This window comes from Crocodylus porosus, unplaced genomic scaffold, assembly GCF_001723895.1.
Source record: "Crocodylus porosus isolate Cpor-Errol unplaced genomic scaffold, CroPor_comp1, whole genome shotgun sequence".
NCBI lineage: Eukaryota > Metazoa > Chordata > Crocodylia > Crocodylidae > Crocodylus > Crocodylus porosus.
The window spans coordinates 29272853-29292163 of NW_017728948.1; the positions used below are offsets into that span (position 1 = coordinate 29272853).

The window sequence follows — 19311 nt, forward strand, 5'->3', positions numbered from 1 at the left end:
CCATGGACTGGTTCTCCATTCAAACTGAACAGAAACTCCTTAAATGGCATACTTTAAGATACATTTATTTATGTAAGCCTTCCTTCAAAATCATCTTTCCTGACAATCAGTTAAAAACAACCATGCTTAAGAAAGCAGTGCAAGGTCTTGAGAATTTGCTCCTCCTCCCTGCTTAGATGAGCAGAAAGAAAATACACCAATGGAATGTGTGCATGCATAATGATCATAGATTTGAAACTATGAATTGTACAGTATTTTTCAAAATTCTATACAATATAAATAGTATAAAAACAGGAACATTTGGTCTATAAGCAAGTTTCAATGATCAAAGTTGAATTTTATGCTGAGTCTACCAGAGTGAACTTTAAATACGTTTATTGAAAACTACATGAATAGAATCTGGTAATGGTCAGACCATACAGAAGCAATTTCCTGACTCTAAGTATTTGAATAATATAAGGCCAGATTCTGTTCTACATCTTCGGTGCGTAAGTGCAATTCCAGTCTACCCTGCTCAAATCCCTGAAAACCAAGTAATGTTTCCCTCACTGTTTTTGAGACTCATTTTTAAGGGTATGACAATATTTTACAAAAGTAGATGCACTAGTGAATTTTCAGGTACTTGAACTGGCTGGGGGGCTGCACCCAAACAGTGGTAGTGGATGGGTCATTTTCGACCTGGAGAAATGTGGGCAATGGGGTTCTGCAGAGCTTGGTCCTCGGGCCCGCACTGTTCAACATCTTCATCAGTGACTTGGATGAGGGGGTAAAAAGCACCCAGTTTAAATTTGCTGATGACACTAAGATGTAGGGGGAAGTGGGCATGCTAGAAGGAAGGAATAGGCTACAATTGGACCTAGACAGGTTACATGGGTGGGCAGACAAGAATAGGATGGGATTCAACACTGACAAGTGCAAGGTGATGTACCTAAGGAGGAAGAACCAGCACCGTACCTACAAGCCGGGGAACTCCCTTCTAGTCAGTGCAGAGGCAGAAAAAGATCTTGGAGTTGTCATTGATGCTGAGATGAACATGGGCCGGCAGCGTGGGGATGCAGTCAGGAAGGCCAACCACACCTTGTCATGCATCTCAAGCAGGCCCAAGGAGGTGATACTCCCCCTCTACGCGGCACTGGTCAGGCCACAGCTGGAGTACTGCATCCAGTTCTGGGTGCCACACTTCAAGAGGGATGTGGACAACATGAAGAGGGTCCAGAGGAGGGCCACTTGCATGATCACGGGGCAGCAGGGCAGGCCCTATGAGAAGAGGCTACGGGACCTGAACTTGTTCAGCCTCCACAAGAGAAGGCTGAGGGGAGATCTAGTGGCCTGTTACAAACTAGTCAGAGGGAACCAGCAGGCATTGGGGGAGTCCCTGTTCCCCCGACCACTACCAGGAGTGACTAGAAATAACGGTCACAAGCTAGCAGAGGGTAAATTCAGATTAGACATCAGGAAGCGCGACGTCAGTTAGGGTGGCTAGGATCTGGAACCAACTTGCAAGAGAAGTGGTGCTGGCTCCTACCCTGGGGGTCTTTAAGAGGAAGCTAGACAATCACCTTGCTGGGGCTGTTTGACCCCAGTACTCTTTCCTGCCATGGCAGGGGGTCAGACTTGATGATCTGCTCAGGTCGCTTCCGACCCTACCAACTATGAAACTGAACCAGTTGAATAAAATCATACTTAGGTACCAAACTCCACTTAGACTTGTACTAGGTGCAACAGAATCTGGCCACTAGTCCTAAGTTCCCTTTTACACATACACCATCCCAGGAGGTATGCCACTATACAATATAAAATTTAACAAAAACTACCAGACTAAACAAACACCCTCTAAAAATAGCATTCAAATAAACTGAGATGATTTAACAGCCCAAGAAAGGGAGAAAATGGGTAGAGGAGATAATAAATATGAAACCAAGTGTGACTATACTGAAAAATTCTGTAAAGTTATAAGGTGTTCTTTTAAAAAGAAGCCAAACCGACAGGGCCATGAGGCACCAAGAAACAAATTCAGTACTCAAAAGTAGCTGCACAAGAAATACATTCTTACCTTGATATGGAAGACTTTCTGTTTAACATGGGCACTGGATTGACTGTATACTTACCTATAATCTTTTGTCCAGCTCTCATGTTTCGGGAGGTTATTTATTATCTCATGTACATGAGAGACCCATGTGTATAATCCCATAGTCAAAAACAGTAAATTCCTATGAAGGTCTGTGCAAATTACACATAGATATATTTTTCAGATCAGTTCACTGGGCAAACATTTCTCAGGAGTGAAATCATCTGATCTCATAATTTGAAGTACTACAGAAATAGTTGTTTTTTAAAATGAGAAGTATTTAGTAAACCATTCTTGATGCCGAGGGTCTTGTTTCTTGTCATCTATAAATTTTGATGCTTCATTGTCTTGTTTCCTGTACAAAAAGATAAATGGCAGTATTCCTTGAATTCTTACCCATACTTAATCCACATTTCTTTTTCCATAAGAACTTGGCATGGCATGGGAGGAGTTGTTCTTACATGAGTCAGAAGAGGCAAGAAGATGCCAACTGCAACCCTTATATGATCAGTGAGAAGTAGCTGTGCTAATCTGAGTATTTAAATCACTTCTATTTGGTAGCCACCTCTTTGCATGTCCTTGCAGCCAATGAAGCGAGCTCTTCCTCATGACGGTTTACGCATCTCTGAATCAATTAGTCTAAGGTGCACCTCTACCCTGCCTTCAACAACCCTCAAAAGTCAAATAACGAACTAACAAGCATTACCAAGATGCAAAAGATGGGAATATGTAGTAGTGGTTAGCAGCTCTGGAAAGAAAAAAATACTGGTTGACTCAGAATCTAAAAAAACCCCCCAAAACCCCAAAAAAAACCAAACAAAAAAATGTACCTTATTTCAGGAACTGAATCCTTGGAAAAAAGGCTGAAATTTCTCTAATCAAAATATAATATACTCTGATGTATGAAGGGGTTTGGACACATGAAATTATTATTGAAATCTAAAACTGTCCTATCTGAATTGTATGATGTACTTTACTGATTACACACCTGGTTTTCTGGTACCCAACCTCATCTCCTCAACACTTGTACTTCACATCAAGGCACTTAAAATAATTACTTATTTATAACTGATGAAAAAAAGCAACATTCAAGCTCTTTTCTAAGCCCTAATAAAATTTTGTGCAAACTGCATCTGATTGACATTGACACAGGTCTCACATGACACAAAATGCTTTTGTAAGAACTTGCGAGCTGCCAGATTGGATCAGACCTTTGTTGCATCTAGTCCAGTGCCCTGTTGCTGCTGAAAAGAAACTGCAAAAGACAGGTACAGGGTAAAAACTTTTTCCTAATTACTGGGACTTACTAGGTGCCAAACAGACAGGGCCATGGTCTCATTTTGGTCCTTAAGCATGAAGGTTTCTATCCTTTCCAAAGTGTTTGTTTTTACATGTACCATACTTGTGTATAAAGTGTATAAAGCCAGGTTTTGAAGCCCAATTTTGGCCCCTGAAAATCCAACCTCAACTTATACACTGTACCACCACTGTACCACCTTCCTCTGCAAGCGGCGCTGGGCTTGGCACTCAGCTGGCATAGCCCAGGCAGTGCTGCTCGCAGAGGATGGGCCATGCCAGCCGAGAACTGAGCCCAGCGCTGCTCACAAGGGCTGGGGACAGGGCTGGGCTCAGGGCTTGGCTGGCGCAGCCCTGTCCCCTGTGAGCAGTGCTACCTGGGCCGCACCAGCACTGGTCACAGGGTATAGGGCCACACCATCTGAGCCCGCCCTATCCACTGCAAGTAATACTACTAAGTGCTGAGCCAGCCTGTCGACTGTACCGCTCACAGAAGACAGGGCTGGGCTCGCGCTCAGTTGGCACAGCTCCATACTCTGCAAGCCCCATAATCTGCAAGCACATCCCCTCTGCAGGGGATGGGGCCATGTCACCTGAGTACCAAGCCCAGCTCCATTCCCATCCTCTGCATGTGGTGTGTCCCAAACCAAGTGCTGAGCCCAGCACCACTCACAGGGGACAGGGACAGGGCTGAGCTCAGTGCTCAGCTGGGGATATGCTACCCATAGGGGACGGGACCAGGGACAGGGCAAGGCTGGGTGCTTGGCTGGCGTGGCCCCAACCCCTGCAAGCAGTGCCAGGCTCACAGGGGATGTGGCTGCACCAGCCAAACATTGAGCCCAGCCCTGTCTGCTGTGAGTGGCAGTGCCGAGAGCTGAGCCCAATGCCATTTGCAAGGGACGGGGCTGGGCTTGGTGCTCAGCAGTGCTGCTCTCAGTGAACAGCACCAGGCTTGGTGCTCGGCTGGTGCAGCCCAGGAAGTGCTGCTCGCAGGGGATGGGGCTGTGCTAGCCAAGCACCAAGCCCAGCTCCGATTTACACACTGTGCCTATGAAAATCCTAATTTTCCTAACTTTTAAACCAAGGTTGACCTATACATTGTGTTGATCTGTACACTGTGAAATATGGTACTAATGTATTTTCATTTGTTCTTGTTGGTGATGCAGGGAAGTGAGAGTTGGTAAGGTGGAGTTGTTTTCATATTTAATTCTATAAAAATAGGTCCAGGATGATTGGAAAAGGGCAAATCTAGTGCCCATCTTTAAGAAAGGGGAAAAGGAAGATCCAGGGAATTACGGACCAGTCAGCCTCACCGCAGTCCCTGGAAAAATCATGAAGCAGGTCCTCAAGGAATCCACTGTTAAGCACTTGTGGATTCATCAAAGGTAGATCATACCTGACCAGCCTGATTGCCTTCTGTGATGAGATGACTGGCTCTTTGGATGTAGGGAAATCAGTGGATGTGATCTACCTTGACTTTAGCAAGGCTTTTGATATAGTCTCCCACAGCATTCTTGCAAGCAACTTAAGGAACTATGGGCTGGATGAATGGACTGTAAGGTGGATAGAAAACTGGCCGGATCATCAGAGGGTAATAGTCAATGGCTCAATGCCTAGTTGGCAGCCAGTATGAAGTGGAGTGCCCCAGGGTTTGGTCCTGGGGCTGGTTTTAGACAATATCTTCATTAAGGAATTGGAAGTTTGGATGGACTGCATCCTCAGCAAGTTCACAGATGACACCAAGCTGGGAGAGTACACATATGCTGGAGGGTAGGGCTAGGATTCAGAGTGACCTAGACGAATTGGAGGATTGGGCCAAAAGAAATCTCATGAGGTTCAATAAGGACAAGTGCAAAGTCCTGCACGTAGGACAGAACAATCCCATGCACTGCTAGAGGCATGGTACCAACTGGCTAAGCAGTAGCGCTGCAGAAAAAGACTTGGAGGTTACAGTGGACAATAAGCTGAATATAGGTTAACAGTGTTGCAAAAAAGGCTAAAGGCATATTGGGTTGCATTAGTGGGAGCACTGCCAGAATATTGAAGTGATTCTTCCCCTCTATTTGACACTGGTGAGGCTACACCTGGAGTACTGTGTCCAGTTTTGGGCCCCCCACTACAGAAGGGATGTGGAAGTATTGGAGAGAGTTCAGTGGATGACAAAAATAGTTTGGGGGCTAGAGCACATGACTTATGAACAGGGATCCGGGTTTTCCTTTTCCCACGGAAAAACGGAGAAAATGCGGATTTCCCTTTTTAGCAGAGAAATCTGCAGATTCTCTGCTTTTGCAAAAAGCTCTTGCAGGCTGACACAGCTCCAGCCTGCAAGAGCCAACTGCAGAAAGGGCAGGAAAACCCCAGCCCTGCCCGGAGAGGGAGGGAGAGTGGGGGAGGGCAGGGCCTGAGCATCTGAGGCAGCCATGGCTGGGCTCAGGCTCAGACTCGTCCTTCACCCCTGGATCCTAGAGGTAAGTGGAGCTTGGGGGCTGTGAGGCAGGGCTGGGGAAGATGGTTGGGGGCAGAGGGAGTGGGGCGTGATGCCGGCCCCAGGCAGCATATCACAGCTGGGAGCAGAGCCAGAGGCTGAGGGGAGGGGTGTCCCTCGGTGGGGGGCTTTGTTGCCAAGTGATGTGGGACGCAGCGTGGTAGTGCCCACCATATGCAGGTAGCGCACATGCTGCCTGGCCACCTGCCCAGGGGAGGGAGAGGAAGGCTTGCATGCAGCTAGACCACAGCTCTGTGGCCAGCTCTGCAGCCACGGTGAGGGATGGTGGCTAGGGGGGAGCGGGGGCTCACATGCGGCGGCCGCTGCCGCTTACCTGGAGGGCCGTGCCAGTGGTGACGGCCGCTGCCTACAAAACCTCCCGCTGCCACCATGAAGCCATGCCCGGAGCTGTGCGGACAGGTGAAGGCAGCAGTGTGGTGGTGGCGGGGCAGCACGCAGCCACCCCTACCACCGTCCTGCCCCAACTGCACAGCTCCAAGCATGGCTCTGCGGCAGGAGGCTATCCGGGACCTTTAATTTTTATCATGGATTTTGGGGTTTTAATCAGAGAATTTGCAATTTTTAATCAGAGAAAACCAGGATCCCTGCTTATGAGGAGAGGCTGAGGAAACTAGACTTATTTAGTCTGGAGAAGAGAAGACTGAGGGAGGAGGTGACAGCAGCCTTCAACTACCTGAAGGGGGTTCCTAAGAGGATGGAGCTGGACTGTTCTCAGTGGTGACAGAACAAGGAGCAATGGTTTCAAGTTACAGCAAGGGGAGTTTAGGCTCAATCTTAGGAAAAACTTTCTCATTAGATCAGTGGTGAAGCACTGGAACAGGTTACCTAGAGAGGTGGGGGAACCTCCATCCTTGGAGGTTTTTAAGACCCAGCTCAACAAAACCCTGGTTAGGATGACGTAGTTGGGGATGGTCATCCTTTGAGCAGGGGGTTGGATTAGATGACCTCTTGAGGTCCCTTTCAACCCTCATTTTCTATGATTCTATATAAATCTAATCAATAAATAAATATAGATGGTAATCTCTGGGCAGACCTAAATGTCTACTGCTTACACAGATATGATTGTGTTATTAGTTTAAGTAACATTTAGAAAACACATACATCTAAAAATGACATTAAATTTTAACTTTTCAGAAAAAAATGAGGGCTAGGCCAGACACTTTTAATGTTCACAAACAGGAATAAAGTCCTAATACAGGCAGTATCAGAGGAGAACTGAGCATCTGCCAGATCAGCATTTTGAGATCTCCATATTCATTTGCCAAATTACCCTCCTAGCCTCAGTCAGGTCTCTCCTAAAAATACACTTTTGCTAAATATGGGAAAATAAATAAAATGCACTTGTAATTATTCAGCTAATTCACAGGCCTTGAGGCCAGTCTGCCTCACTGAAGCCAGACCTCACCTGTTGCTGGCAGCCATATAAGAGAAGTTGAGTCTTAATGAATAACAACATGATTTTATTTACATTCATTCAGTCTTTTATGACCATTGCTTGTGCCAGGTTGAACTGCAGTCATAAGCCCTTCCAGGCAGAAACAATGGCTGATAGCCTGCAATGAGCTCAAGGTAAGTGCAAGTGTTTGGAAATACGGACTTTATTGCAGAATCAGAGCCAATGTTTTTGGCTTTGGCACATTTTTCAGTGCCTGAAGAACTCTGAATATGAAATCATAACCTTCAAGCCACTAAAATATATATGTTTATTGTTTACCTTGTGGCCGTGCTAGAGTCCGAGGATTGTGTTGACTGATAGCAGGCCCTGATGCAGGTGGGACTCTGGTCTAGGCTTGTAGACTTTGTTATTTGAGGAGAACTCCTCTTTGATCTCAAGTCACAACTCAGAAAGCTCTTTGCGTAGGAGGCTAAATTCGGCACACTGACAACACGGCTGGGCACATCATCAAGTTTCTTCTTCTGTTTTTATTATGAGAAGATAAATTAACCCTTTCTTCTTCCACATGGATGATACAAGTTCTAGATAATGGGCTTATTGCAAGAAAGTATTGGGCAAATTCCATGACATTGGTGAGTGTTGATTCTATTTTGAGCATACAAAGAGGAAGTTCCTAAAATATGTGGCCACAGCAAATTCTGTCTATAACATTTAAAATGAAATCACTCTTGCAGGTTCAGCTAGGACAGCTGTAGTGCCCTGGATCAAAGCAGAGGTATCAAATGCAAGCAGTGAGTTTACTTAACTTTAAAGTTGCAATAGCATCACGTATCTGACAGAGATCCTCAGATCTGATTGCACTAACTGGGGATGTCTCCTGCAGCTCTGCCAGGTGCGCACACCGTTTGGCATAGAGTCTTGCTTTTGCTACAGGTCCTACTGGCAATCCTCAGTACACACAACTATTTATTTGCAGTCACTCCTGGTCTAGAGCCAGGATAACTGCCATGTAGTCTGTTTTGACTAAATAACATGTTGGGTTAGAGTATGTTTGCACTATCAGCTGCAGGATGGTATATAGATACTTTAGCTTGCTCAGATAGCAGCAGTCAGGTCACAAGGACACTGACTTCTGTATGAGTTAACTTATCTCCATGCTCCTGCAGATAGATTCCTAATCAATACTCAGGCATGGGCTACACTAAAAAACTTTGCCAGCATAGTTACATCAAGGCAGAATAAAAGTTTGTACTCTGCCTACCCAACATAGCTGTGCCCCACACCTCTCCCCTTCCCTAAATTTGAGCTCAGTTGTGCTGACAGAAGAGGGCATCTTCCAGTTTAACCTCCGTCATTAGGGGAAGTGCTATAGCAATGCCAGCAGAAAATACCTTTTGCTAAAATATCTCATGTTTTCAATAAGGAGCTCTACCACTACTGCTACAACAGCACAGTTATAGAGATCACCCTACTGCCAGCTGCCATAGGGATGCACAAAGCTGCCAAGGAGCTGTGTGGATGTGAACATGCTCTGGCAGCCTCCCTGTTGTGGATGCTGTCTGTTAAGAGAAGTTCTGGTGGCAGAAGCAGCCTCATGAAGATAAAATGTCCCTGTCCTCTAGGTCTTGCTCTTCTGTCCTCTGCCAATGTCTCTTACTTCTGGCCATGCCAGCAGCTAAATATGGAAGTGCTGCAAAGCCTAAGGAGCTGAGAATACATGCTATGCAGCCCAGACAAGGATTTTTTACTTAGCTTATCTGTCTGCATTAAGTGATATAAATTGGCCAGCTCTTAGGTCTATGCAAGAAATTGTTCTTACTCCTGCAAAAGGTCATATACATATTTGTGAGCAGCCTGTCTTATACCTACATAAATACACATATTTTGAACTGATACTATCCTCATCTGCCAGTTTTGGGTTAGTTCACAGGATGAAATATTACACTTTTACTGAAAACCAGCAGTACCATTACTTTTAATCGTAGGATAAACTGGCTGAACTGCTGAAAAAGAAAAATTAAGCCTAATCTCTATTCATTTACACATTGTATGTTCACCTTATCAATCATCTCTCAATATCCTAGTGACAGTAAAACATGATTTCCAGTTTTAATTGAACAACTTGTCTTACCTTCATGGAAGGAGTTAAACATCCAGGACTAGGATTGAAAGAAAAGGATCTATTCCGGTAAACTTCAGTGGTGGGTAAAAGTGAATGATGAAATTTTCTTCCTTCCTGAAGGGAATAAATTATGTGTGCCCATCATATAGTATTCAGAATAGTGAGAAAACAACTGCCTGAAAGGGTATGTGAAATGTGGATAGAGCCTTGCTACATAAATCAAAATGTTTAAGCATGAGTACAGATTAAATGCTGGGTCTTGGCATATGAAGAGGTTCTACTGAAAGATGGAAAGTATTCTTTCAATATTTTTAAGCAGATTCACGCTAGCAGGATAACATATACAATAAAGAAACAACATTTTTCCCTTCATGCTTCAATTCATTAATCCCCTAGGCTAGGAGCATCAAATAAGTGGCCTCATTCCTCTGAAAAGGTATTGTAAAAATGGGCTGGATTGTAATCAAAATACTGTATGAACAAATTTGCCAGTAATATTATGCTGGATTAATTAAGAGCTGGTTCAATCAAGTTCTGAAAATCAGCACACACGTTATGATATATACATGCCAAGGAAATCTCACCATCAGATGTCTGATAATCTCCTCTCTCTCACTTAATTTATCTTGCAAGCAACTTATAAATTGCATGTCTTCTTGCCTGGACTCCCGTTTTCTTGACTTTTCCTCTAATTCTTTAAGTCTGTGCCAAGAAAAAAATGCAAACACTTAAATCTAAGTCAAGAAAACTCTTTCAAGGCATAAGAGTTTAGCTTAGGTTTCTCTTGCTCTGTCCCATCATGGATTCCTTGCTTAACATACACGAAAATAATTCAGGCATCTTTTGTCAAAACTGTTGTTTAAAAAGGGTGATATGGTAAAGCTAGTGCCCATGTTATTTATACACACAATATCCTCTATCTACTGGGTGGGTCCAGCCCATCATACAAACTATTGTAAACAAGACTCTGCATGAACCAGAGTTTGTGCCAAAAGATCTCCATGCATGAATGAGGCCATGAGCTAAAATTTTATGAGATTGAGTTGTAATCCAGAGAAGCATCCTGTAGACTAGGTTATTTATTCTTTTCCTTTACCTGAACATTTTTAGGAGAGAGAAGACCTCTCCAGCTTCAGCATTCAGAGAAAATATAAGAAATGGGCAAATGACTTGTGACCTTCCCACCTGCAGTTGTCCCTCTTTCTTGGGGTCAAGCCACCACGGATGTGATATGTGAAAGCGGTTGACTAGAGAGGGGAAGCACTTGAGACACAGGGTTCTCTGTAGGACTCTCAGCTTTGAAACCTACTTCCCACATTGAACTAAAGTAGCCCAGAGCTGTTGCTTTCCAGAACATGTTACGAGACGCATCTATTTACTTGGGCTTTTATAAACAGTGGGATTTGATGGAGGTTGAAGTTGATCGGGGATGAGAAATTCTTTGGGTTTTAGGAGTCAAGTGTTGTTGGCTCTTGTGGGTTTAGATAACAGTTATCTGGGTTGTTCTTGTACTTATGTCAAAGACACCTATTGCTTCAGATAGGTGCCTTTTTAACTAAGATCATTAGTAATTAATAACCTTTTATTTAAAGATCTTATTGTGTTTTATAAAGGTATATTATTTCTCACTGTAAAGTGGCATAACTAAGGCACTATGTCAAAGACTCATCCTAGTATCTTACAGTGATCCAGAACTGCAGTGACTTAGGCCCCTGAACCTAACCACCTGATCATGCCTTTTCACACTATGGTCTCTCCCCTGAAAACACATACAGATATGTTTAACTACAAGAGGACTACTTGTACCAGTAAAGTTAAGCACATGTACAAATGCAGGATTAAGATTTCTGGGATTATCTGATGAGGAAAATGATTTTACAATTAGTAAAAATAAAGAAGTACATTAATACAATAGTCCACAATGAAATTTACCATACAGATATCTTTTTATACATAACATAATATCTATAGCTTTACATTGATCAATATGTATGTGTTATGAGTTTTTCTATGCATCTTTTTAGTTACATGGAGAACAGTTATGCAACACACTATTATTCTAGTAATTAAACTATATTGTAACAAAAATAATAATTTAAAGAAATATTTATCACCAAAATAGGTGTACTGTCCTTCCAGCGATTATCTAAATGACTTACTCTGTTTCTAGCGAGACAATCTTTGCTTGGAGATGGGCCTGAGCACTGCTGAAATCAGACACCATGTTCTGGATTTCCTTGCAATGATCTTGTTTCAAGACATCCAGTTCTTTTTTATGCTTGCCTTTGAGGTCATCTTCCAGCAGCCTTTCAAATGGTATTAAAACATTACTTAATTCTCAAGTGCTTTAACTTTCATTACTGAGTTAGTGATAGGTAAACACTACTAAGGTACTACTATTCAAAGTGACTGGGGAGGTAGTTAAATCAGTGCAGCCCTTGACCAGTACTCACTCCTATGAAGCGTAGGCTGGAACTGAAAATTGGATCTAGCTGAATGGGGTTTCCAGTGAATGGGTGCAGCAAGCTATTCTGGGACAAGGGAAATGATCCTTCGCTCTTTGGACTGGAGGATTCTAAGCATCAGCCTTATTGTGTTTTTTTTTTCAAAGACAGGTCTCAAACTATATGCTGCTCCCAGCACTGTGGCTGCAGAAGAAACCCCAAGAACCACATGCAACAGTAAATCTTGACACCCTGTGTTTTAAGATGCCTGGAATTTTAAAATGAAGCTCTTTAATACTGCATTTAAGCTGACCATGGTCTTACACTTGGTTTAACATCTAGATTAATATTGTAAATGTCACAAAGGCTGTAAAGGAGCCTTTTGGGTGCGACTAACTTCTATGCTATACTTCCAAGTGTTGCCATCTGGAAGACACAGCTAATTATAAGGTCATATTTTACAGTGATCCATAACACTGTATTATTGTTTTCTGAAGCCAAATGCGACTGAAAGCCACAACAGTCATCATTACTCTAAGCTTCCAAATGAGAAACAACCATTGAGTAAAATATAAGGGTAAGTCAGTAACTTTAAATGAATTCTATCGAAGTTAACACATGCACACAAAGCAAAGGTCATAAAACTTAGTTTTATAATACTCTTCCCCTGACCCAAACACATTCTGGGATCCGGCAAGGAACTGACATGAAATCACTGGTTTTACAATCAGTGACTACTTGACTCATTCACTCTTGCTCTTTTGACTACTCCCTACATCATTTTACCTGATAAAGGTAATTTTGGCTCATAATTTGGTTTCCTCCGCCTAATTTTGGCCCATAGTTGTCAAGTTTGCTGAATGCTTTGAGATTTGGGGGATAATGAGAACTCTCTAAGCATCACTCTGTATGGAGAGACTGAGACTAGGGACAGATATTACACATAAACCGGTTTAAGTGATCAGAAACTGGTTTAAACCTGAAACAGAACAGACATTCAGTGCACATAATCCAGTTTCAAAATGGCCCAAACTGCTCTGAGATAAACCTGGTTGAATGTAGCATCAGACTTAACGGATCTGGCTCAAAGCGGTGTCTGTCCCAGACCCCCTGCTAGTTTATGCAATGTCTGTCCCAGACCCCCTCCTAGTTTAAGATAAACCAGACTCCCCCAGCATCCCAGCATGCTCTCCAGGCTGGGCTCTCTGCTGCAGCTGTAGGGCTGACCCCACACCTCTGCTCTCTAGCCAGAGCAGGGACCAGCCCTAGCAGAGACTCTGGCCGGCATGGCCCCGTTAAGGCAAAGTGGGTGGGGAGAGGGTTAATTCTTCCCTCCTTCCCCTCTCACCCCACCGCAGCCAAGAGTCAGCCTGTCTGCCAGGGAGCAGAGGGGAAGGGGCTGCAGTAGTGGGCCCTGGAGCTCACAGACCCCAGCTGCAGTAAAGGGACGGAAGGAGAAATGAACCCTTCTCCCTGCCCCCTTCACCTTGATGGGGCCATGCTGGGTTGGTTGTCTTGCAGGGTGGGGAGGTGGGCTGTGTGAGGTGCTGGATGGGGACCCTGGCAAACATGGCCAGGGTGATTTCCACATCCTCATTTAAATCATTGATAAAGATGTTGAATAGCATGGGGCCAAGAACCAAACCCTGCGTTCCACTTCCACGTGTTTCAAAGGAACAGCGTTCCATTCAAGTTTTGATTCATTTCAAAAGCACTGTTCTGTTCTGTTTTGTCAAAACAGTTTTGCTGTTTTGACAATGTTTCCACATTTCGATTGGGCCTGGGAAGGGAACCCTTCCCGGCTGAGTTCCCCTCTGCAACGCTGTGATTTGGCTGGGAAGCTCAGCCTGGTGGAGTTCCCCTCCAGTGCTGTGATCGGGCTGGAGAACTCAGCCAGGCTAAGTTCTTCCCCAGCACTACGATCAGGCTGGGGAAAGGAACTCAGCCCAGCTGAGTTCCCCAGCACTGCAATCGGCTTCCCACAGCCCCACGGAGCTCAGCTTGGTGGTGGGAGAATACAGCACAAGCAAAACAGCCAGTGAAATTTCACACAGCCCTACAGGACATCACCTAGTTTTCCTGCCTAGTGCAGGGGGGCTGGACCTGATGATCTTGCGAAGTGCCTTCCAGCTCACAATCTATAAATCTATGAATCTACCACTGGCCACCTCCTGCCAAGACAATACAGACCTGTCTACTAACACTCTCTGGGTTCGACCTGTTAGCCAGTTCCCAAACCACCTGACTGTGGAATCATTGTGGAGCACTTCAAATTTAGTGTACTTCAGCACAGTGCAGACTTACAGGAGGATTCCCAGAGTGATTCGAAATAGCCAAAAAGGCATTCAGTGACATTATGCTCCAGCCAGGAGATTGGAGAGCACAAAACTCTTCATCTCTCAATCTCCAGTCTCTGCAGGTTCCCAAGGACACCTGAGTGCACAGAAGAGTGCTCGCTGGCAGCCCTCCCTGCTTCCCCCACCTCCTCTTCAAGTGATGGCAGAGGGAGAGTGGAGCATTATGGATGCTGGAGAACTGCTGGAACAAACATCTGTTTCAGGAAGTGCTTCAAAAGGAAGTAATTCCAATATGTTCCTCATACTTTGCGGGTTAATCCTGATGTACTTTGGCTGTTTTTTAAGTGCTTCTTTGGCCATGCCCACCTATACCCTCATGGTCTGGAGCACTCCAAAAGTACCTGGAGCATTCCAAACATCACATCCGTGCATGGCCAAAGTGATTCAAGTTCTTGCTTCTAAACTATGCTGAACAGGCTTTCAAAGATGGTACCCCTGGATATGATGCCCACAGATCCTTTTATACATACAAATTAAGGGGATTACACACACCATCTTTTATCAGTGTGGAAGCACTTAAAAACATGCCCATGTAACTCCGAGTCCTTCTATCTTTCCACACAGAGTGATGCTTATATTCCTCCCATTTTACAAAGATCCCAACATTCCCAACATCATGCTCAGGTATAAGAGATTACTCCTGTGTTCCCTGTGTGCACGGGTGAGGAGACTGCTAGCATTTACAACAGCCCTTAATGCTCCGCTGGAGCACATATGGGTGGTGGCAAGATCATGCTCTTTGCAAATAAAGTTGTGGTTATGCTGAGGGAATGCAGACCACTCTTTATTCCATAATCAAGCATCTTCAAGTCACAGGTTGGCTTGCTTGTGCTCCTGGAGGCAGATTACCTACTCTGGGCAAAATGCCAACAGCTCCCCCCTCAATACAGATCTGGAGTTATACAGGGTTCACATCAAGTATCATTAAAAATCAACCCTTCTAAGGCCAACATTCAGCTGGTTACAAGCCAAGAAGTGGAGATTTCTTTTCTCCCTCATTTTGGAATGCTGAGCTTGTTCTCAGAGACATTTACAATTCATATCTTGCTCAGAGAAGGGGTAAGTTTTGGGGGTTTTGGCCTTAACAATTTTCCTTCAAATGAACAACAGATTTAGTGCCTTTCTTTGGGTTATTCCTGAATGGCCCTAGAGAATACACTTCTGTGGGACACAGATGTGACAGAACAGTGATTCCAATATTTCTAGTATGGCTGGGGAGGAAGGGGAATTCTAGCCAAAGCATAAAGAGTTGCCAGAAAGGAAACGGTGCTTTTGAAAAGCTCACAATGTACAGCGTAAGTCTCTTTAGGAGGGACAAAGTCCCACAGTGCTTGGAGTGCTAGTAATGTTAGCATTAGTCCTCTAGGAAGCATCTCAGAAAAGCAATAATTTAAGGCAGACCTTCTGTGTTGCTTCTCCCTGTCCTGAAGCTGGGCAGCCTCCTGCTTCTGTAGGTCCACCTGTGCACTGAGCAACTCCAGGGTGTCTTTTAGAAGTGAATTCTCTTTCTTGAGCCCAGAAATCTCATTCTGACATTTCTCCAGGTCATCATTAAGAGATTTGATCTGGTTCTGGCTACTTCCTTCCTAAGGAAAAGGCGCAAATTAGCATTATTTATCCTCTGGTTAAATGTTAAGAAGCTATCTATAGAGCTGTGCACAGAATAGATTTTTGGTTCTCTAGCTTGAAACTTGACTTGGAACAAAACTTCCGGGTTGATCTGGAACACAATTCTATTTTAGTTTTGCCAAATATCAGAAGATTTCATTTGTTTAAGAAATCTAAGTCTAAATTTCAAAACAAAGCATCCTTTCAAAATGAAAAATCAAAAAAATTTTATTTCGAAATTTTTAAAACAAAACAGTTTGACTTATCCTACATTTTTCAGCAGAAACAATTCAACAAATATGACAAAGATTCTCATAGAATCATAGAAGAGTAGGGCTGGAAGGGACTTCAGGAGGTCATCTAGTTCAACCCCGTGCTCAAGACAAATTCATCCCTATTTAAACCGTCCTATGCAAGCATTTGCTAACCTATTCATAAAACTGTACAAGTAACCCTCTCCCACAACTACTAGACACAATGCTATAAAATAACAAGAACTTACTAACTTGCTACAGGTGAAACTAGGGGATGAGAGTACTGTCAATGTCCTACTGCTGCAGGGACAGGGAGTAGTTTGTTAAGATAGACTTGAGAGATTCAAGGAACAGAACTATCTTCCTCCACTACAGAGGAAAGCAATACCAGTCTGATCACAGAGTAAAGATATTTCCTGGGTCCAAATGTGGCAATTGGTCTGACTGTGAATAAAGGAGCAAGACACTCTAGCAAGGAAAATTCAAGTCTTAGCTACAGCACAAGTATCAGCACACCCCAGTCAAATTCTCCAACTTTGGCTCTAGGCTAAACCTAATGCTTCTGAGGAAGGTGAAAAAAAACCCTGACACCTGTAACAAAATTCCTTCCTGGCCTCATGTCAACCTGACTATGCTTATGTCATTTTAATTGGAAAAAAATTGCCAATTTTTTTTTCTACTTGCAGTTATCACAGGATTGGGATTGGTTACTGTGATGGACAACCTAATGATGACAAACAAGAAATACAAAGGTTTTAATATAACACATAGATGTTATTAACATAATTTTTATATCTGAAACTTTTCTCTGTTCCTACCTAAATAACAGAAATAAAATAAGCCCACCAGAGACTAGAGCAAAACAACCAAAAAAATTTAGAAAGATATTGGAAATATTTCCAGTGAAAAAAGTGCAGTGACTAGGTTTTGTTTCAAAGTGCAGGAAACCTGCACTGCATGAATGCAAGCAACAGAACAAAACCGGGGAAGAATTGTTATAACTTGGAATGAAATGTTATAACTGCTTATCAAGTCTTTGGGTTGCAAAGCATATATGCACATGCATGTGCACACACCCATGCAGGCCACATAGTGCATTTACATACACATGCATATATACACGTACACAGAGGCCAACATTTTCAAACTTCAATACTTCAAGTTAGGTACTTGATCCATGTTTAGGCACCCACCAATGATGAACAGTATCTGGCCTGATTTTTAGAGATGCTGGTGCTCAGCATCTCTATTTGAAATAAGTGGGGCTCTTGAGTGCTCAACTTCTGCTACTTATTATAGGTACCCATTTTTAGGTACCCAAACTTGAACACTTTAGACCCACTGTATACAACAAGGAATAAGGAAAAGCACTTCAACAACATGGAGCTCTCTACAATATCAAACCCTGACTAGAAGACAGCCCCTGATTACATGTTTTTCATAGCATATAAAAGCACAGCCACACAGGTCCTTGGTTATAGGGAAGGAAATCCCTTCTGCTTCTATACAGGGAGCACCTTATGTAAAAACTAAACCAGAATTTTTACCATCTAGTAGTACTACTGAATGTTAACAAAGTAAGACTAGGAAGCTTGCCTGGTGCTGCTTTAGGGACCATACATTCTTCAGCTCCATCTGTAGGTCTTCTATGTGTTTTCTGTGACTGGCACAGGACTCCTGTTGCTCAGAAAGATCCATCCTCAGAGATTCTAGCCACAACAAAACCACATATCAAGGTGTGAAGAAAGTAACAGGCTAATGCAAGGAAAAAACAATAAATCCCAAGGAGCAGGGAGACAATAAAGTACCAATTTTTCCTTGGTGCTCAATTTTGCAATCATTTAGTCCACAAAATCAAAAGCAAAAGAGGGAAATACCCCACATGTTCTCTAAAACTCTCCTGCCAGTAGTAAAGCAACAACAAAGACTTGCTATGAGGATTAAATGGTGAAATTCTATGGCCTTTGTAATGCAGAGAGTCAGACTAGACACACACAGTGGTCTCTTCTGTCTGTAAAATCAATTGGGGCACTAGAGGTGCCCAAAAAAGTGTAAAGGATCCAACAGCCCTATACAAATTCTCTTGAGTACCTTCCCATAGGAGGTGTACTGGTAGCAGGACATGAAGTAACATGCTTATCCCTCTGAATGTCACAAACATTCTTATCAGGAGGCAAAGCACAGAATCCTCCCCGTGAACTGAAGTAGTAAATGTTGTTAAACTCCTTGACAACTGGCCAGCTGACTCAACTCAAAAACCAAAGGCACTTATTAGTGGGCAGAATCAGGCCTGTTCTTTGTTCTACTTGATATCAAGAGGAACAGTGAGAGATACCTCTGGGTATACTGTACCAAAACAAAGTCAACCAGATATGTAAATCAATGACTATACCCTTGAAATACAGGAAGCATTCACCTAAAACATCATTATATTTTCTGAGTCTATATATTCTGGCCTTGGTATTCAACTTCCTGGTCAGAGGGGAAAATAACCCCACTCTTCTGTGCCACAGCACCATGTAAATCACACCAGTTACAACTGGTTGAGATTAAAATCATTACAAAAAAAGTCTAAAATGTAAATCAGAGCATCCAAGGTTTTCTGAAAGGTAGGCTGCTCTGACAGCCTGCCAGGAGTCTAATGGCTATGGCCTAATTTTCAGAAAGTAGAGCCAAGTTAAGTCCCTTTGTCCTGAGGTGTTGCTGACAGACTACATATGCCAGCATGAAATGTGTTATCTGGACTTGAGCCTTTTGGAGATCTTTAGTTTTAACAAATTACTATAAATCGGATTAAGGGAGCAATTAACTAATATTGCCAAACCGATACACTTGACCCAAAGCTGATCATTTTTAATGTAAACACAACATGGGACATCTCTAAGGCTCCCTTTACACATGAAACTAAAGGTGCACTGGGATCTGATGTGCAATACAACAGGCCCCCAATCCACTTACTGCTGCACAGTCATCCTCATAGCTGAGCTGGGGGCAAGCTGGTTGGCACCCTGTGGCCAAAAGGTATGCTGCCAGTTGGTCTGGCACCCAAAGGCTCTGGGCTTAAAGGACCTTGGAAGATCATCGAATCCAGCCCCACACCCAAAGGGCAGGAAGTCAGCTGGGGTCATAGGATCCCAGCAAGATAAGCATCCACTTTACTCTTGAAGGTGTTCCATGTAGGTGCTTGAACCACCTCCGATGGCAGACTGTTCCAGACCTTGGGGGCTCGGACAGTAAAGAAATTCTTCCTTATGTCCAGC

At 43.5% G+C, this 19311-nt stretch overlaps 1 protein-coding gene across 1 annotated transcript in view; it reads right to left on the reverse strand.

Moving 5' to 3' along the window:
• Window positions 1-1602: 1602 nt before the first annotated feature.
• Window positions 1603-19311, reverse strand: part of FAM184B (family with sequence similarity 184 member B) — an 85681-nt gene continuing 67972 nt past the window's right edge. Inside the window, exons 12-18 of the mRNA XM_019553117.1 lie at window positions 17648-17760; window positions 15591-15775; window positions 11548-11694; window positions 9973-10090; window positions 9398-9502; window positions 7585-7787; window positions 1603-2423 (exon numbers count right to left, since the gene is read on the reverse strand). Coding sequence (XP_019408662.1) covers window positions 2333-2423; window positions 7585-7787; window positions 9398-9502; window positions 9973-10090; window positions 11548-11694; window positions 15591-15775; window positions 17648-17760 — 962 coding nt within the window. The 3' untranslated portion in view covers window positions 1603-2332. The remainder of the gene's footprint in view (window positions 2424-7584; window positions 7788-9397; window positions 9503-9972; window positions 10091-11547; window positions 11695-15590; window positions 15776-17647; window positions 17761-19311) is intronic.